This window comes from Phocoena phocoena, chromosome 2 (genome assembly GCF_963924675.1).
Source record: "Phocoena phocoena chromosome 2, mPhoPho1.1, whole genome shotgun sequence".
Taxonomy (NCBI): domain Eukaryota; kingdom Metazoa; phylum Chordata; class Mammalia; order Artiodactyla; family Phocoenidae; genus Phocoena; species Phocoena phocoena.
The window spans coordinates 141,958,952-141,975,646 of NC_089220.1; the positions used below are offsets into that span (position 1 = coordinate 141,958,952).

Sequence of the window (16,695 nt, forward strand, 5' to 3'; positions counted from 1 at the left end):
TGAATTTACATAGAAAGTGGATGTTCAAAAGGCTTTTCTTTTTAATTAGAAAAATAAAAATTATAGCTTATAAAGCTAAGCCAGGGAACTGCAGTTTTGACCTTCTTAACTTTCAGCTGTGGAATGTGTTGACAGTTGATACGGTTCATTGTTGTTTTAAGAGTTCTTCCCTGGAGCCTTCCTAGTTTCTACGGGATTCACAACACTTCCTTAGTCATGCTGCCCTCCCTCCCATTTTTCATATATGAGAACCAAGGATTTAGAACACTTTGTGTATTTTCTTCACTGCTATTTTAGCTTCTGCATTTGTGCTATTTGTATTTGCTAAAATCAAATTAGGTTATGTTTCAGGCAGCTGTTTTTCTCACAACAACTGCAGTAAACAACTAATATTGAGGACTTCTTTTGTGCCAGACTGTGTTCTAAGTGTTCCATGTGGATTAACTGATTTAATTCTCACAGTGACCCCATAAGGAGGCATTATTATTAGCTTCATTTTAGGGATGAGGAAACAAAGGCATAGATTAAGGAATTATCCAACATTTCAGAGCTATTAAGTGGTGGATGGTGATTCTCTGGCATGTCATACTAGGAAGAGCTCCAACTTTATGTTAGGAGACCTGAATTCAAGTCTCTCCCATCCTTAGGTTGGTCTAATAGGGCAGATAGAGAAGTTAGTGATTATATTACGGTATTGTAAGGCTTAGGAGGTCAGGGATGGCTTCCTGGGAGAGATGGTACGTGAAATGATGCCCTAAGATGTACACAGATGTCAGAACAGCATGTCAGGTATCGAGGTTGCATGTTGGCCAACTGGCCTATGGGGGCCACACCTGGACATTGAGGTACTAAGCGTGGAGAGGGGGCTGGAGGAGAAGTAGGTGGTAATGGCAGCTAGGAAAGTAAGCAAGTCTTGGAGGTCTTCCATGGTTCATAAAGGAATTTGGACTTCATCTGGAGGCCGTGAGAGCCATTTAAGGATTTTTAACAAGTGATGTAATCACGATTACATTTTTAGAGAGATCTTTCTGGATGTCTGCAGTTTGTTTCTAATTATTTACTATGCTAAATAAAACTGTAGCAAATCTCAAATTGCCCATCTCTTCATCTCTAATTGTCTCCTTGGGACACATTTGCTGGGGTGGAATTTCTGGGCCAGAAGATAGGCACGTTGAAGGCATTTAATTTCTACTGTCAAATTTCCTTTTTAAAATTTAAACCAAAGATACTATAGTGTTCAGGCAGTGCTGAATCTTGTTTTGTTTTTGGTTTTCCCCCATAGTAATTTTAAAAATGAAATTCTCATTAAATTGGAGGAGATCTTTGTGCATTTTTTTCTGGGAGATTATACAGATGGCATACTCTCTAAGACCCTCTATATTTAAGGATGCCTTTCTTATACCCTCAAATGAGCAGGAATATGAACTCTTGTTTAATAAGCTATCTTCTTTTTTTTTCCTTAAAACTGTGGACATATGGCTCTGGATATTGAAAAGGAAATATTTGCGCCTAAACTGTCCTTCCTCCTTGTGTTGTGAACCATTTTTTTTTTTTTTTTCTGCTTAGATATAAGATTTTCCCCATATACTTAAAATTAGAGGATTTTTTAAGAATAAGTCCAGGTTCTATTTTCTTTTCAATAATTTTGGTAAACAGTGAGGGCTTTTAGGACATAGATTCAAATCTTTCTTGGGTGCATGAAAGTTTTCTTCTGTTGTATTTGTGCCTCTTTTCTGTTATTTTTCTTATTTATTCTAAAGGTTCACCAACTGTCTGTATTGCATCTCTTCTCTATTTTTAACATGTGATATTTTCCCCCACCTCTTTGTCTTTTTTCCTCCATGTTTTGGAAGCACACCTCCCCTTCAAACAAAAGCACTTGCCCTCCTCCTCATTGAATGTATTTCCTACTATTCATTTGGATTTTCTTCTATCATAGAGCAAACTTTGAATTATTTTTGTATTTTTCAGTCTTTTCTCAGCCAAGCCAGAGGTTTTTTTTCCAGCCATGTTTTGACTCCTTAACCCCCTCATTTATCTTTTGTTCTGTAGAATGCTTCCTTGAATTTTATTGTCATTAAATTTTAAGGAGATGCTATACATTTCCTTCTGTTTCTGATAATATTTTCCCCCAAATATGCTTTTCTTTCACTAATACAGGTTACATTCTTCTTCTTTTAGAGTGAAGAATTATTTTATCAAGTGGGTATTGGTGTTTGTTTATTCATTTTTGAAATAAGAAAAGTAAATGCCCCCAAATAGTATTGTTGAATTTTCCTGGCATCCTTTTATTGTCATCTTGGATGATCTTAAAATGCATCTCTCACCTATGATCTCTCACTGCTGAGGCAGGGTAAAATAATGCCAGTAGCTACTTTGTAATCTTTGACAAATTACCCTCAGTTTCCTCATCTGTAAAATGGGAGTAATAACAATACTTCCTGATGGGGTTGTTGTTATGAGTAAATGATAAAATATATGTGAAGTACATAGAACAGTATCTCACACGAATAATAATGCAATGAATGTTAGTTGTCATTTTTTATTGTGTTGTAATTATTGAACTTTTCACTCTGACATCTCATTTAATCCTTACCTAACCCCATTAGGTTGGTACCATTACTGTTCCTATTTTACAGAAAATTACGGCCTTTGTATTTGAATAACAATTTGACTGGACATAATATTCTTGGGACCCAGATTCTCTCTCTCAAAACTTTTGCTCCATCCTTTTCTGGTTTTGAATGTTGTGAGTCTGAAGTCCACCTGACTTTTTATTCTTATAAGGGACTTTTTTTGTAATGCTTATACAATTCTCTCTCCATCCTCAAAGTTTTACTTTTTTAAGCCAGGTATATTCATCTACACAAACGTAATGCTTTAAGACAACACAAATTTATTATCTCACAGTTCTGTAGGTCAGAAACCCAATAGATTCAACTGGTTTCTCTGGATCCCACTAGGCTGAAATCAAGATGTCTGTCAGCCTGAACGCTCCTCTGAAGGCCCTAGGGTGGATGGAATCCACTCCCAGGCTCATTCAGGGAGTTGGCAGAATTCAGGCGCATGCAGTTGCAGAGCTGAAATCTCCATTTCCTTGCTGGCTGTTGGCCAGGAGTTGTTCTCAACTTCTGGAGGCCTCCTACATTCCTCAGCTCCTGGCCTCTTCCATCTTGGAGCCAGCAACAGCGGGCTGAGTACCTCTCATGCTTTGAATCTCTCTTGCCTCTTGTTCTGCTGCATCTCTCTCTAACTCCAGCCAGAGAATTTTTTCTGTTCTTAAGGACTCATGTGATTAGATTAGGCCCACTAGGATAATCTCCCTATCTTGAGGTCATAACCTTAATCACATCTGCAAAATCCCTTTTGCAATGTAAGGTAATATATTCATAAATTCTAGGAATTAGGGTGTGGACATCTTTGGGAGGGGCATTATTCTGCTGAAAGCTCTAGGTTTTTGTTAATCATTTTTTCATCACTTTTTCCTAGAAGACAATGTACCTTTCCAAGCTGTATTTTAGGCACATTTTTCGCATATTTTATTTATGAACACTTTTTTTCTGTTTCATGTGTTGAAACCTCTACTTGAAGAATCCAGTTGTCTTCAATATTGGATTATTTAGGTTCTCTCTCATTTTATCTCTAAAATCTGCATTAAAAATCAATTTTAGAGAGGTATAATTTACATACAAAAACTGTCTATTCAAAGTGATGAGTTTTAACAGATGTACACAACCATAAAACCCCAGCCCCATTCATGATACAAAACATTCCCATCACCCCAAAAGCTTCCTTTGCAGCCCATCCCTCCTTTCACCCCTCTAATTGCTTTAAAAGCTTCTCTTTTTCTCTCTCTCAACACTGCATTCACTTCCAAGTCTTGCTTCTATGTCATTAATTTGATTTTCAGCTATATTTCTTCTGTTTTTCTTCTTAGTTCTGAATTATTTGTTAGTTTCTAATAATGTTATGTTTCATAGTTTGTTTCTTCAGCTCTATAGTTTTCCATTTTATTCTGTTGTTTTGTCATCTTGTGTCTAAGCTCTCATGTTAGTGAATTGCTCTTCTTTTAAGTTCTTCTATTGTGCAAAGACATAGGGAACATGCTCTGTTTCTCGGGTTTTGTTGTGCCCAGACATTGCTCTTCAAATGCTTGTGTGCAACTGTGCTCCATTCTTTTCTTTAAAAAAAATTACTGTGGGAGAGAAACAAAAACAAAACAAGATTCAGAACTGCATGAACACTATACTATCTTTCCTTTAAATAAAAAATAATACATAGAAGAAGATCATGCTAGAAGATGCATACATTTTGGAGTTGCTGTGGCTCCCCACATCACCTCCCCCAAATCATTCATGGCTGATTTGGACAGCTCTGACATTTGTTTTTTAAGAGGACCCTTAAAAGGATCTTTGAAAACCAACTTGAGGAAATTCCCAGGTGGTACAGTGGTTAGGACTCTGTGCTTTCACTTTTGAGGGCCCGGGTTCTATCCCTGGTCTGGGAACTAAGATCCCACAATCCCCCCAATTTTTTTTAATTAAAAAATTGAACAGAAAACAACTTGAAAGATCCAGGACACCTAGAAAGGTATCAAGTGTAACCATCATTTGCCCTGTTGGGAATTGAGGTGAGCCTTCCTCTCAGGATTCTGAATCTACAAGACACAGGAGTCCAGTCTGAATGAAAAAAATCTACTTCCCATTAAAACATAATCCCAAATTTTAAGTTTTTATTACAAAGGCAAAAAGAGAAAAATATTAATGATCATAGACGTACCGTATTCATATGGTGAGAAAGTTCAAACATTTTAAAGCTGCAAAACAAAAAGTAAAAGCCTCCCTTTTACACGCTCCAGTTCCCAACTCTTGCAATTGCTTCCTGAAAAGAGAAATTATATGTAAATCAGCATATATAGACATATAACTATAAATATATACTATATATAGTATATACACTATATATGTGTATATATATGCCCTTTTGTGTATTTAGACAAAAGATCATAGTATATATATCCCATACTTATTTCATTTAACAGTCTTCAAGAGAAGACTATTTCTTATCAATCATATAGACTCACCTCCTTCTTTTAAATGACCTCATCTTATTACATTCTGTGGATGCATCTAATCAGTCTCCTCCTTTCCAGTTCTACCGTGGGAAAGCAACAAGCAGAGAGTAAACGTGCAAATATTACTCCAGTACCACCCCATCCTGAGAAGTTAAGCAAAACCTTTCATGGAAAATGAGGATTAGAGAATAGAGTTTCCCACTAACAATTTTCAACCCAGGAAACAAAATGAGGAAAGGGAAGAGTTATTGATATTTCTTTATTGGGCTCATCTAAAGCAGTGGTGTTTCAATTCTGCGGATGGGTATGTGCTGTTGTGTACAACTGTAATGAAGCCTTATGTAGGGAAAGAAGCTTAAATGACTCTGAGAGACCCTTGTAACCATATCATTCTGAGATTTTAAACATTAAGCCTTGGAACTGCATTTTAAGCAAACATCTCAGCAGCATTTTCTGAAGTTAGTTAGTACAACATTATCCCACGAATAGAGGCGTATATTCACTTAAGTTTAGGAAATGATGCCCATCATATTCCCCTCTTAAATATGTATGGTATGCATTCATATCATAGTTTTTGGAAAAGTTTTGCAGTAAATAAACCTATTCAACCTTATTGAAAGCAAAGTTTCCCAGACTTATTCTATTACTGCACTCTTTCCAGACTATTACTTATTAATATCTTATGATGCAAATGTTCCTTCAGAGTATCTTTAAAATATACGTCCCTATTGAATCTATGTTTTAAATTCAGTGCAGGAATCAGTAAACATTTTATGTAAAGAGCCAGATAATAACTATTTCAGGTTTTGCAGACCAAACAGTCTGTATTGCAAATACTCAGCTCTGCCATGTAACACAAAAGCAGCCATAAACAATGGGTGAACAAGTGATCGTGGCTGTATTCAATAAATCTTTAATTATGGACACACATTGAATTTTTTGTCATTTTCACACGACACAAAATATTATCCTTCTTTTTTTTCCCCCAGCCATTGAAAACTATAAAAATCATTCTTAACAGGTAGGCTGGATTTGACCTTTGTAGGCCTTTGGTCTACAGACCGAAGGGTGACGCCCTGTGATTTAGTGGATAATGATTCAGGATAAGAAATAAATGCTTTATGCAGTCAGAGTGGGCAACACCTGGGATATTTTCAAGAAGATTCAGAAGTTTTGTGTATTTATATATTAAATAGAAAAGAATATTAAAGCTTCATCCACTCTTCAGAAAGCATTTGTTATCCTACAGTCTAGCTCCTAAATATCGAGACATTTTAATAAAACTCTGTTAAGAAAGGGTAAGCTCAATAAAGATTTCTTGAATAAATACTGGTGAACATCTCCATATTATAAAAGAAATCAGAGTCGAAATGATCTCTACACAATGGTTTATTTATTACCAGATCTTAAAGAAAACCTTTTAGTGATGATCCACAAAGGTCAGAGCACAGAATTTGAATTATAAAATGGGTACAGAAGTTCAGTGTATCTCTGGTGCAAATTTCTTTCCATGGCTGACGGGGTTGGAACATTTGTCAGCGACACATTTTTGAGCACCAACAAAAGGACAGCATTCCAAATATATTGAATTCCCTCTGGATGAAGTTACTTTTTTCCTTCATAGAATGTTTGTCACTCCTTTTGTGGCCTCTCTTGAATGACTGCCCGTGTCCTCCCCCGACCCGGGGCTCCCCCGTTTCACGCAGGTTCATTCCAGAGCCCTGGTCCGCCTGCAGCACCACGTGTGGGCCGGGCGTTCAGGTGCGAGAGGTGAAGTGCCGCGTGTTCCTGACATTCACACAGACGGAGACCGAGCTACCCGAGGAAGAGTGTGAAGGCCCCCGGCTGCCCACCGAGCGGCCCTGCCACCTGGAACCCTGTGATGAGAGCCCCACCTCCCGTGAGCTGGCCGCCTCCCAGCAGGAGCAGGACAGTGAGATGACTTACGACTGGGAGTATGCTGGCTTCACCCCTTGCACTGCCACGTGTTTGGGAGGTATGTGATTTTTTTGTTTAGGGGACAGTTAGGTCTTGCATTGCGGATGGTTTGAGAAATCACTAAATTGGTTAAGCCAAATATGCAAATTAGTAGAAGTCAAAAGGAGGTTAAGGTTTTGAAATAATAATTGAAAACTATGCCTTTTCTTTCTTTCAGTTTTCATCGTGATTATTCTAGAAAGATAAAGGACTAGTGGCACTGTAGCCTGTGCTCCTTGGCCTAAGCATCCGCCTAACTGAGATGGAGCGAGAGGTCACTGATTAATAGAGAATAAATAGGAAAATGCAGAAATGATTAGTTAAGGCAGTCTTGTGCATAAAACAGAATTACAGATTGAGGCAGCCTGGGATTGCCCTATCTGATGCAACTCTTGGTCAGAAGCCATCCTTAGAAAATATTTAGGTCCATACCTGCACATTGGACCAGAAACCAGTGCAGAGCACCCTGATCACCATGATTTATGTGTGTACGTGTGGGGTAACATGCATAGCCAGGGGACCCTGTTAGGATTAGGAAGTGGTAATATAGTCAGGGGACCCCACTGGCATGGAAGTTGGCCCCAAGGTGCTTTAAGCATTCCAGGATCCAAAAGGAAGTGGATGAGCAGGGCGTGGGAGTCCAGATAGTCATTCTCTCTCTGTTGGAAGGAAAAAGACAGAAATAATCAATGGGAAACCTAGATCCTCTACTCACATGAAGGAGACTCATCTCATCAGGAATCCAGGCCCCTGACATCCTATCACTGACTCTTGACTGTGCCTTCCTGCCAGCTGTCGTGGCTAAAGTTGGGGGCTAGAAATGCTCTGACTTCAGTCCCAGCCATCGGTGGAAAAGATAAGGAAGCTATTGCTTTAGGAGGCCGTTGGCTCAAGAGCAGGCTCCACTCCTCCTGGCGGCCCCGCACCCATTAGGAGCTCCCAATCGGGTCTTAGAGCTCATGGACCAGTCATTGTGCCCAAGCCTCTCCTCTTTTGCCCCTCAGGCTCTTGAGGACATTCTTAATCCTTGCCGTCCAATCACTGTGACTTCATGGTATCTGTCTTTCTCCTTTCTTGTCTAATCAACCTGTAAACCCACCTATCCTAGACACCAGCCTGTCAATAGACCCAGATGAGGTGGTGTGTGCTTTACCCCCAGGTTTCAGCTAAGCTACTGCCTTTCGCCTGGAGGTATACATGTGCAAGTTAAGAGAAGAACCCTTATCTGCCTCCAGGTTCTCTCTATCTCTTACTTGCTTCTCCCTGGTTCCTAGAAGCCCATCCCAACTAGCCAGGAATTTAGCCTGGTTCACCCTAAATGTCTGCTGTGTCTCTTCCCTTCCGGGCACGTAAGTCTCAGTTACCTGCACACTGCCACGTGTCTGCTGTTGCCCCAAAACCTAACTACTGCTCCCTCTGGGTTCACGGTCCTGGCCACATCTTTTGTTTTATCTTGGAAACCTTAAGACTGATATGCCCGTGGCAGTCTGGGAGCTAGTACTTTCTTGATGAATCTGGGGGAACCCTCTAGAGATAGTCACTGGGATGCTAAAATGTTCTCCTATTCAATTGCAATTATAGATGTCTGGAACTTTCTACTACATGACTACAGAATGCAGCTATCTCTACCACTTCTGAGCCACTACATTGCTGTATTTTCACCAGAGACTTGGAGCTTTGTCTTTCATTATGAGAGCAGAAATAAGCCCTGCTATTGCTTGCATACCCCAAAACTACTGTGTTAATCTCAGGCTTTTAATACTGCCATTGATAGAATTACTGTTGCATCTAGTACTTTGTCATCCTTGACTTCAGTTCTTTTCCTGACTGGGAAGGCCCTCTCCAGATGGGAAAATATGGCTTGTTGGGTCCTTGGAACTCAACAGGCTACTAGGAGTTGCCCAAGGAAAATTGACCAGGTAAATTCTGATTCAGTTGGGAGAGTCTATTAGACCTCATTTTTGGAGCCTGGTGCCAAAATGTTAGGATCTGCTGTGTTCCCAGTGTCCACTAAGACAGGCCTAGTTTCCACCTCCAGGATGCCTGGATCCCCCTGGAATGATTTTCTGTTTTTTTGGTAACAACTTTATTAAGATATTAATTCATATACCATACGATTTATATATTTAAAGTATACAATTTGGTGTCTTTACGTATATTCACCAACTTGTGCAGCCATCATCACGATCAGTTTTATAAAGAACACTTTCCCCCCAAAAGAACGCTGTATCCTTAAGAAATCACTCCCCATTTTCCCTCAAGCCCCCATTTCCCTGCTAGCAGCAGCCTCTGGCAACTACTAATCTACTTTCTATTTATTCTGGACATTTCATATAAATGGAATCACACAACAAGTGATCTTCTGTGACCCCTTTCTTTAACTTAGTGTGTTTTCAATGTTTATCCACGCTGTAGCATAAGTCAGTACTTCATTTCTTTTTAGGACTGAATACTATTCCATTGTATGGCTATATCACATTTCACCATTCATCATTTAGAATTTGGATTATTCACATGTCTTTGGTAATTATGAAAAATACTGCTCTGAACATTCATGTTCACATTTTTGTAGGGACATATGTCTTCATTTCTTTTGGGTATATACTTAGGAGTAATAGCATGACCAGGATCTGTTTAAAACATAAAAGTTTTTGTGAAACTTGACTAATGCAGTTTATCCTTATGGGCACTGTGGACCTTTTGGCCTATTGTGAGGAGAAAAATGCCTTGCTCATGTCAGAAATGCATTTCAGTATTCAGATGGTTGATGGGAAGGTGTCCATTTATCTCTGACATCCTCTTGTGTATCTGGAATGCATTTTACATATTTTAATAGCCCTCAACTTGGTAATCTTTCAGCTTTTAGTTAAACAGAATTTAGCCTTGTGAGGGTGCCTTGAGTTGTGTAATTAAGAATTATATCATTGGGCTTCCCTGGTGGCACAGTAGTTGAGTCCGCCTGCTGATGCAGGGGACGTGGGTTCGTGCCCCAGTCCGGGAAGATTCCGCGTGCCACGGAGCAGCTGGGCCCGTGAGCCATGGCTGCTGAGCCTGCGCGTCCGGCGCCTGTGTTCCACAACGGGAGAGGCCACAGCGGTGAGAGGCCTGCGTACCGCAAAAAAAAAAAAAAAAAAAAGAATTATATCATTAAGATGATCCTTGGATACCCACTAACCCAAATTTTACAGTTGGGGAAGCTGAGGATCAGAGGGCATCACACAGTCCAAAACAGAAAACGAACAGCTTAATTGTTGTTCTTTAGAGAGGGTTGATTGAACTGTCAGCGCTTATAATAAGCCTCTTAACTTTGTAAAAAGTAATGTTTTTAATTTCTTGGGTTCAAGCTTAAAATTTCCTTTTAAATACATAACTAAATTCTATAAAAACTGGAAAGCTTGGAGGATTATAAAATCCTCTATAAATGCAGGAAACCGGACACCTGCTGTGTGCTGGACTCCATGCTCTGCACTTGCTTCTGGGCTCAGTATCAGGGTATAAAATGAAGGCATAGTCCTTGTCCTGATGGAGTGCAGCTTTTGATTATTTTGGCTTTACTGTCTCTACTCCATTACTTACAGGCAGTGATACTTGCCTCTCCATGATCCATTTTAATGTGGTTTTAGAGGCTTGGCCTCTACAAGTCCACTTATGTGTGGTTTTGAATGTGGGTTTTTAACCCTCACCCTGGATAATAGGCAGGGTAAGTCTGCAGTGACTGAAAACCACAGGAAAGTAGAATTTCCACAGGCATATAGTTATTTCTTCAACATTCCTGTTTCTGTAGAAAAATAAGATACGCAAATTATAGATTTCCAGAAAGATAAACTTTCGGTCACATCTTTTTTTTTTTTTTTTTTTTTGTGATACGCGGGCCTCTCACTGTTGCGGCCTCTCCCGCTGCGGAGCACAGCCTCCAGACGCGCAGGCTCAGTGGCCATGGCTCAAGGGCCCAGCCGCTCCGCGGCATGTGGGATCTTCCTGGACCGGGTCACGAACCCGTGTCCCCTGCATCGGTAGGCGGACTCTCAACCACTGCGCCACCAGGGAAGCCCACGGTCACATCTTGATATTGTGTATTTGTATATTCTAACTTGCCTTCACATCATACAGGGAATAAAAGTAAATCCGTTTGTTGTCATTACTGATGATTAAGAACGTTTTACAAATCTGCTTTCATACTGGAGTGGCAACAGAGAATTCTTTTTCAATTCCCAAAAGTATGAAGCATGCAGACGTATTCAATTTCCGTCTTCCAGAGTGTGTGTATGTATGTATGTATACAGCATTGTGTTGTGTGTGTGTATGTGTGTGTGTGTATGTGTGCGTGTATACATACATGTACATTCTGGAAGTTATGCTTACCTTTTTAATACCCTCTGGTAAGGTTTTGTAATTTACATCATAAACATTCCTCACTAAAGTTTTCTTTGGTATCTTATATTATTTGTTGCATTTATGACCTTTCATTTTCACCCTTGTATTTTCTAAAAGCACAGGCTAGTAGCATACACATGGACTTTGAGGCCTGGCCCCATTTTTGAACCCTAGTTCTTTCACTCTCTTTGGGCTAGTTATTTAAGTTTGTAGAGGTTTATTTTTGTAAAATGAGAAGAGCCATATCTACCTTATTAGGAGTAATGAAAGGATTAACTGTTATTCTTTTTTTTTTTAAACATCTTTATTGGACTATAACTGCTTTACAATGGTGTGTTAGTTTCTGCTTTATAACAAAGTAAATCAGCTATACATATACATATATCCCCATATATTACTTAGCCATAAAAAGAAACGAAATTAACTGTGATTCTTAAACAAGGTTATGTTGGAGAGGTGTTTAATCACAGTGCCTGACACATGGTATATGATAAATGTTGGTGGGGTGATTGGTTTATAATATAATAATAATAGGTTATTCATCTTATATTAGAATACTGTTTTTTTCCCCTTTTTAAAAAAAATCTGACTAAACTGCTGAAGCCCTTAATGCATCTAACAGTTTCCGAGTGCATTCTTTTGAATTCTTCAAGTAAATAATCATCTGCAATTAATGATGATTTTTCTCTTTCTATTTCCAATAGTTATTTATCTTGTTTATGTTTTATATCTTACTGCATTGTCCAGAATTTCAAAAACGATAGTAAATAATGTGGATAATGCTAACTTTGCCTTGGTCTTGACATTAGCGGGAATCTCTCTATTGTTTCATTCAAAAACAACAGCTTATAAATGTTTAGTGCACGTTTCTTTGTGCCAAGCACTTGGCTAGGTGATACGGACTCAGTAGTTCCTACCTTTGGAACTCAAATCTAGTGAGGGAAATGTGTTACTCACATAATCACACACACATGTATGTACAGTTACAGCTGGTTATAGCAGCTACAGAAGAAGTATGTGGTGCTATAAAAGCATATAATAGGAGGAATTTGACCTAATTAGGGAAGTCAGGGAAAGCTTCCCTAAGAAGAGTTACACTCGAACTTAAATCTGAAAGGTGAGGAATTAATTAAGCAAAAGAGAGGTTGGAGATGGTGGTACAAAGAGAGTTTCCAGCAGAAAAAAGATCATGTGGAAGGGCCCTACGTGGCGGGAGGGCACATGGGACATTCCAGGAGCTGAAGAAGTCGGTCACAGCTGGGGTACTGAGAAAGACGGAGTTTAATGTGAGATGATGCTAGAGCGGAATGCAGGGGCCAGAGACAGTTAAGGCCTTACCGGCCGTGTTGATTTGGGTCTTTATCCCAAGATCGATGAGAAGCAATTCAAGTCATTAAAGTGGGAGTTAATGATCAAATGTTTATTTCAAAAAGGTTAGTCTGGTTGTATTGTAAAAAAGGGATTAGAATGGTTCATAGCAGATGTAAGAGGGACCATCAAGGAAGCTTTTGCTGGTCCAGGAAAGAGCTTGGGCTGGAGTGGTGATGATGATGGAGATGGAGTGAGCAGGTGACTTTGAGAGATGTTGAGAAGGGAAAAAGTCTGTCAGTGGAGTGGCCAGTGGGAGTGAGGTGGCGGGTCTGAGTCCTAAGATTCTTTTCTGAGATGATGAGTGCCGACAGGCGGTCCAGTTTGGCAGAAAGAAATCATGACTTCAGTTTGGACATAATGATTTTAAAGTGCCTTTAGACTTCCAAATGGAGATGCTAAAGAGAAGTTGAATGTGTGAATCTGAAGCAAAATGGCAAGATCTAGTCTGGAAATATGCAGTTACGAGTCATCTGTGTACGGAGAGGATTGAAGCCAGGGGTATGTATGCAAATCTTCAGGAAGAGAACACCTGTGAGCCGTGGGGAGGATCTAAGAATGATCTTTGAGGAAATTCAACATCCGATGGCTGGGTGGAGGATACTGAGCCACAGATGTCAATGCAATGAAGAGGTCAGCCAGATAGGAGCAAAACCAGGAGGGAGTGGTGTGGTGGGAACCAGAGTCGGCTACATTGAGGCCACTGAGAGGTGAAGTGAGGTAAACTGAGAATCAGCACCGGGTCCAGCAAGGGGAAGTCACTGAGGACTTACAGGGTCAGTTCCATGGAGTGATGGAGACGAAGTCAGACTTAAAAGGATGGAGGAGAGTGATAGGTGATGAAATGGAGATGAATAGATACGATTTTCTTGTGGCAAAACTTACGATAAAGAAAACAGAGAGAAGTAGAAGGCTAGAAGGCACAGTGGGTTAAGGGGGAGGTGTGTGAGTGTGCTGTCATTTAATGACAGAGAGCCTTGGGTACATTTAAAAGGCAAGGAGAGGGGAAATTGACAATAACACAATCATAGTAGCGAACTTTAACACCCCACTTTCCGCAATGGACAGATCATCCAAAATGAAAATAAATAAGGAAACACAAGCTTTAGATGACACATTAAACAAGATGGACTTAATTGATATTTATAGGACATTCTATCCAAAAACAACAGAATACACTTTCTTCTCAAGTGCTCATGGAATATTCTTCAGGAGAGATCATATCCTGGGTCACAAATCAAGCCTTGGTAAATTTAAGAAAATTGAAATTGTATCAAGTATCCTTTCTGACCACAGTGCTATGAGACTAGATGTCAATTACAGGAAAAAATCTGTAAAAAATACAAACACATGGAGGCTAAACAATACACTACTTAATAACCAAGAGATCACTGAAGAAATCAAAGAGGAAATCAAAAAAATACCTAGAAACAAATGACAATGAAAACACGATGACCCAAAACCTATGGGATGCAGCAAAAGCAGTTCTAAGAGGGAAGTTTATAGGAATACAATACTACCTCAAGAAACAAGAAAAATCTCAAATAAACAACCTAACCTTACACCTAAAGCAATTAGAGAAAGAACAAAACCCCCTCAAAGTTAGCAGAAAGAAAGAAATCATAAAAATCAGATCAGAAATAAATGAAAAAGAAATGAAGGAAATGATAGCAAATATCAATAAAACTAAAAGCTGGTTCTTTGAGAAGATAAACAAAATTAATAAACCATTAGCCAGACTCATCAAGAAAAAGAGGGAGAAGACTCAAATCAACAGAATTAAGAATGAAAAAGGAAAAGTTGCAAATGATACTGCAGAAATTTTAGAAAAGCACAATCTTCTGAGACTGAACCAGGAAGAAATAGAAAATATAAACAGACCAATCACAAGCACTGAAATTGAGACTGTAATTAAAAATCTTCCAACAAACAAAAGCCCAGGACCAGATGGCTTCACAGGCGAATTCTATCAAACATTTAGAGAAGAGCTAACACCTATCCTTCTCCAACTCATCCAAAGTATAGCAGAGGGAGGAACACTCCCAAACTCATTCTACGAGGCCACCATCACCCTGATACCAAAACCAGACAAAGAGGTAACAAAGAAAACTGTAGGCCAATACACTGATGAACATAGATGCAAAAGTCCTCAACAAAATACTAGCAAACAGAATCCAACAGCACATTAAAAGGATCATACACCATGATCAAGTGGGGTTTATTCCAGGATTACAAGGATTCTTCAATATACGCAAATATATCAATGTGATAAACCATATTAACAAACTGAAGGAGAAAACCCATATGATCATCTCAATAGATTCAGAAAAAGCCTTCGACAAAATTCAACACCCATTTATGATAAAAACCCTCCAGAGGGCTTCCCTGGTGGCACAGTGGTTGAGAGTCCGCCTGCCGAGGCAGGGGACACAGGTTCGTGCCCCCGTCTGGGAAGATCCCACATGCCATGGAGTGCCTGGGCCCATGAACCGTGGCTGCTGAGCCTGTGCGTCCAGAGCCTGTGCTCCGCAACGGGAGAGTCCACAACAGTGAGACGCCCGTGTACTGCAAAAAAAAAAAAACCCTCCAGAAAGTAGGGATAGAGGGAACCAACCTCAACATAATAAAGGCTATATATGACAAACCCACAGCCAACATCGTCCTCAATGGTGAAAAACTAAACCATTTCCACTAAGATCAGGAACAAAACAAGGTTGCCCACTCTCACCACTATTATTCAACATAGTTTTGGAAGTTTTAGCCACAATAAAAGGAATCCAAATTGGAAAAGAAGAGATAAAACCGTCACTGTTTGCAGATGACATGATACTATACATAGAGAATCCTAAAGATGCTACCAGAAAACTACTAGAGCTAATCAATGAATTTGGTAAAGTAGCAGGATACAAAATTAATGCACAGAAATCTCTGGCATTCCTATACACTAATGATGAAAAATATGAAAGTAAAATCAAGCAAACACTCCCATTTACCATTGCAACAAAAAGAATAAAATACCTAGGAATAAACCTACCTAAGGAGACAAAAGACCTGTACTCAGAAAACTATAAGACACTGATGAAAGAAATTAAAGATGATACAAACAGATGGAGAGATATACCATGTGCTTGGATTGGAAGAATCACCATTGTGAAAATGACTATACTACCCAAAACAATCTACAGATTGAGTGCAATCCCTATCAAACTACCACGGGCATTTTTCACAGAACTAGAACAAAAAATATCACAATTTGTATGGAAACACAAAAGACCCCGAATAGCCAAGGCAATCTTGAGAAAGAAAAACAGAGCTGGAGCAATCAGGTTCCCTAACTTCAAACTATACCACAAAGCTACAGTAATCAAGAAAGTATGGTACTGGCACAAAAACAAGAATATGGATCAATGGAACAGGATAGAAAGCCCAGAGATACACGCATGCATGTATGGTCACCTTATCTTTGATAAAGGAGGGAAGAATATACAATGGAGAAAAGACAGCCTCTTCGATAAGTGGTGCTGGGAAAACTAGACAGCTACATGTAAAAGAATGAAATTAGAACACTCCCTAACACCATACACAAAAATAAACTCAAAACAGATTAAAGACCCAAATGTAAGACCAGACACAATAAAACTCTTAGAGGAAAACATAGGCAGAACACTCTATGACATAAATCACTGCAAGATCCTTTTTGACCCACCTCCTAGAGAAATGGAAATAAAAACAAAAATAAACAAATGCGACCTAATGAAACTTAAAAGCTTTTGCATAGCAGAGGAAACCATAAACAAGACGAAAAGACAACCCTCAGAATGGGAGAAAATATTTTCAAATGAAGCAACTGAGAAAGGTTTAATCTCCAAAATGTATAAGCAGCTCATGCAGCTCAGTATCAA

General features: G+C 39.3%; 1 protein-coding gene across 1 annotated transcript in view; it reads left to right on the plus strand.

Annotated features, from left to right (window-relative positions):
• Positions 1 to 16,695, plus strand: part of ADAMTSL3 (ADAMTS like 3) — a 368,709-nt gene that overhangs the window by 240,355 nt on the left and 111,659 nt on the right. Inside the window, 1 exon segment of the mRNA XM_065871391.1 lies at positions 6,781 to 7,070. Coding sequence (XP_065727463.1) covers positions 6,781 to 7,070 — 290 coding nt within the window.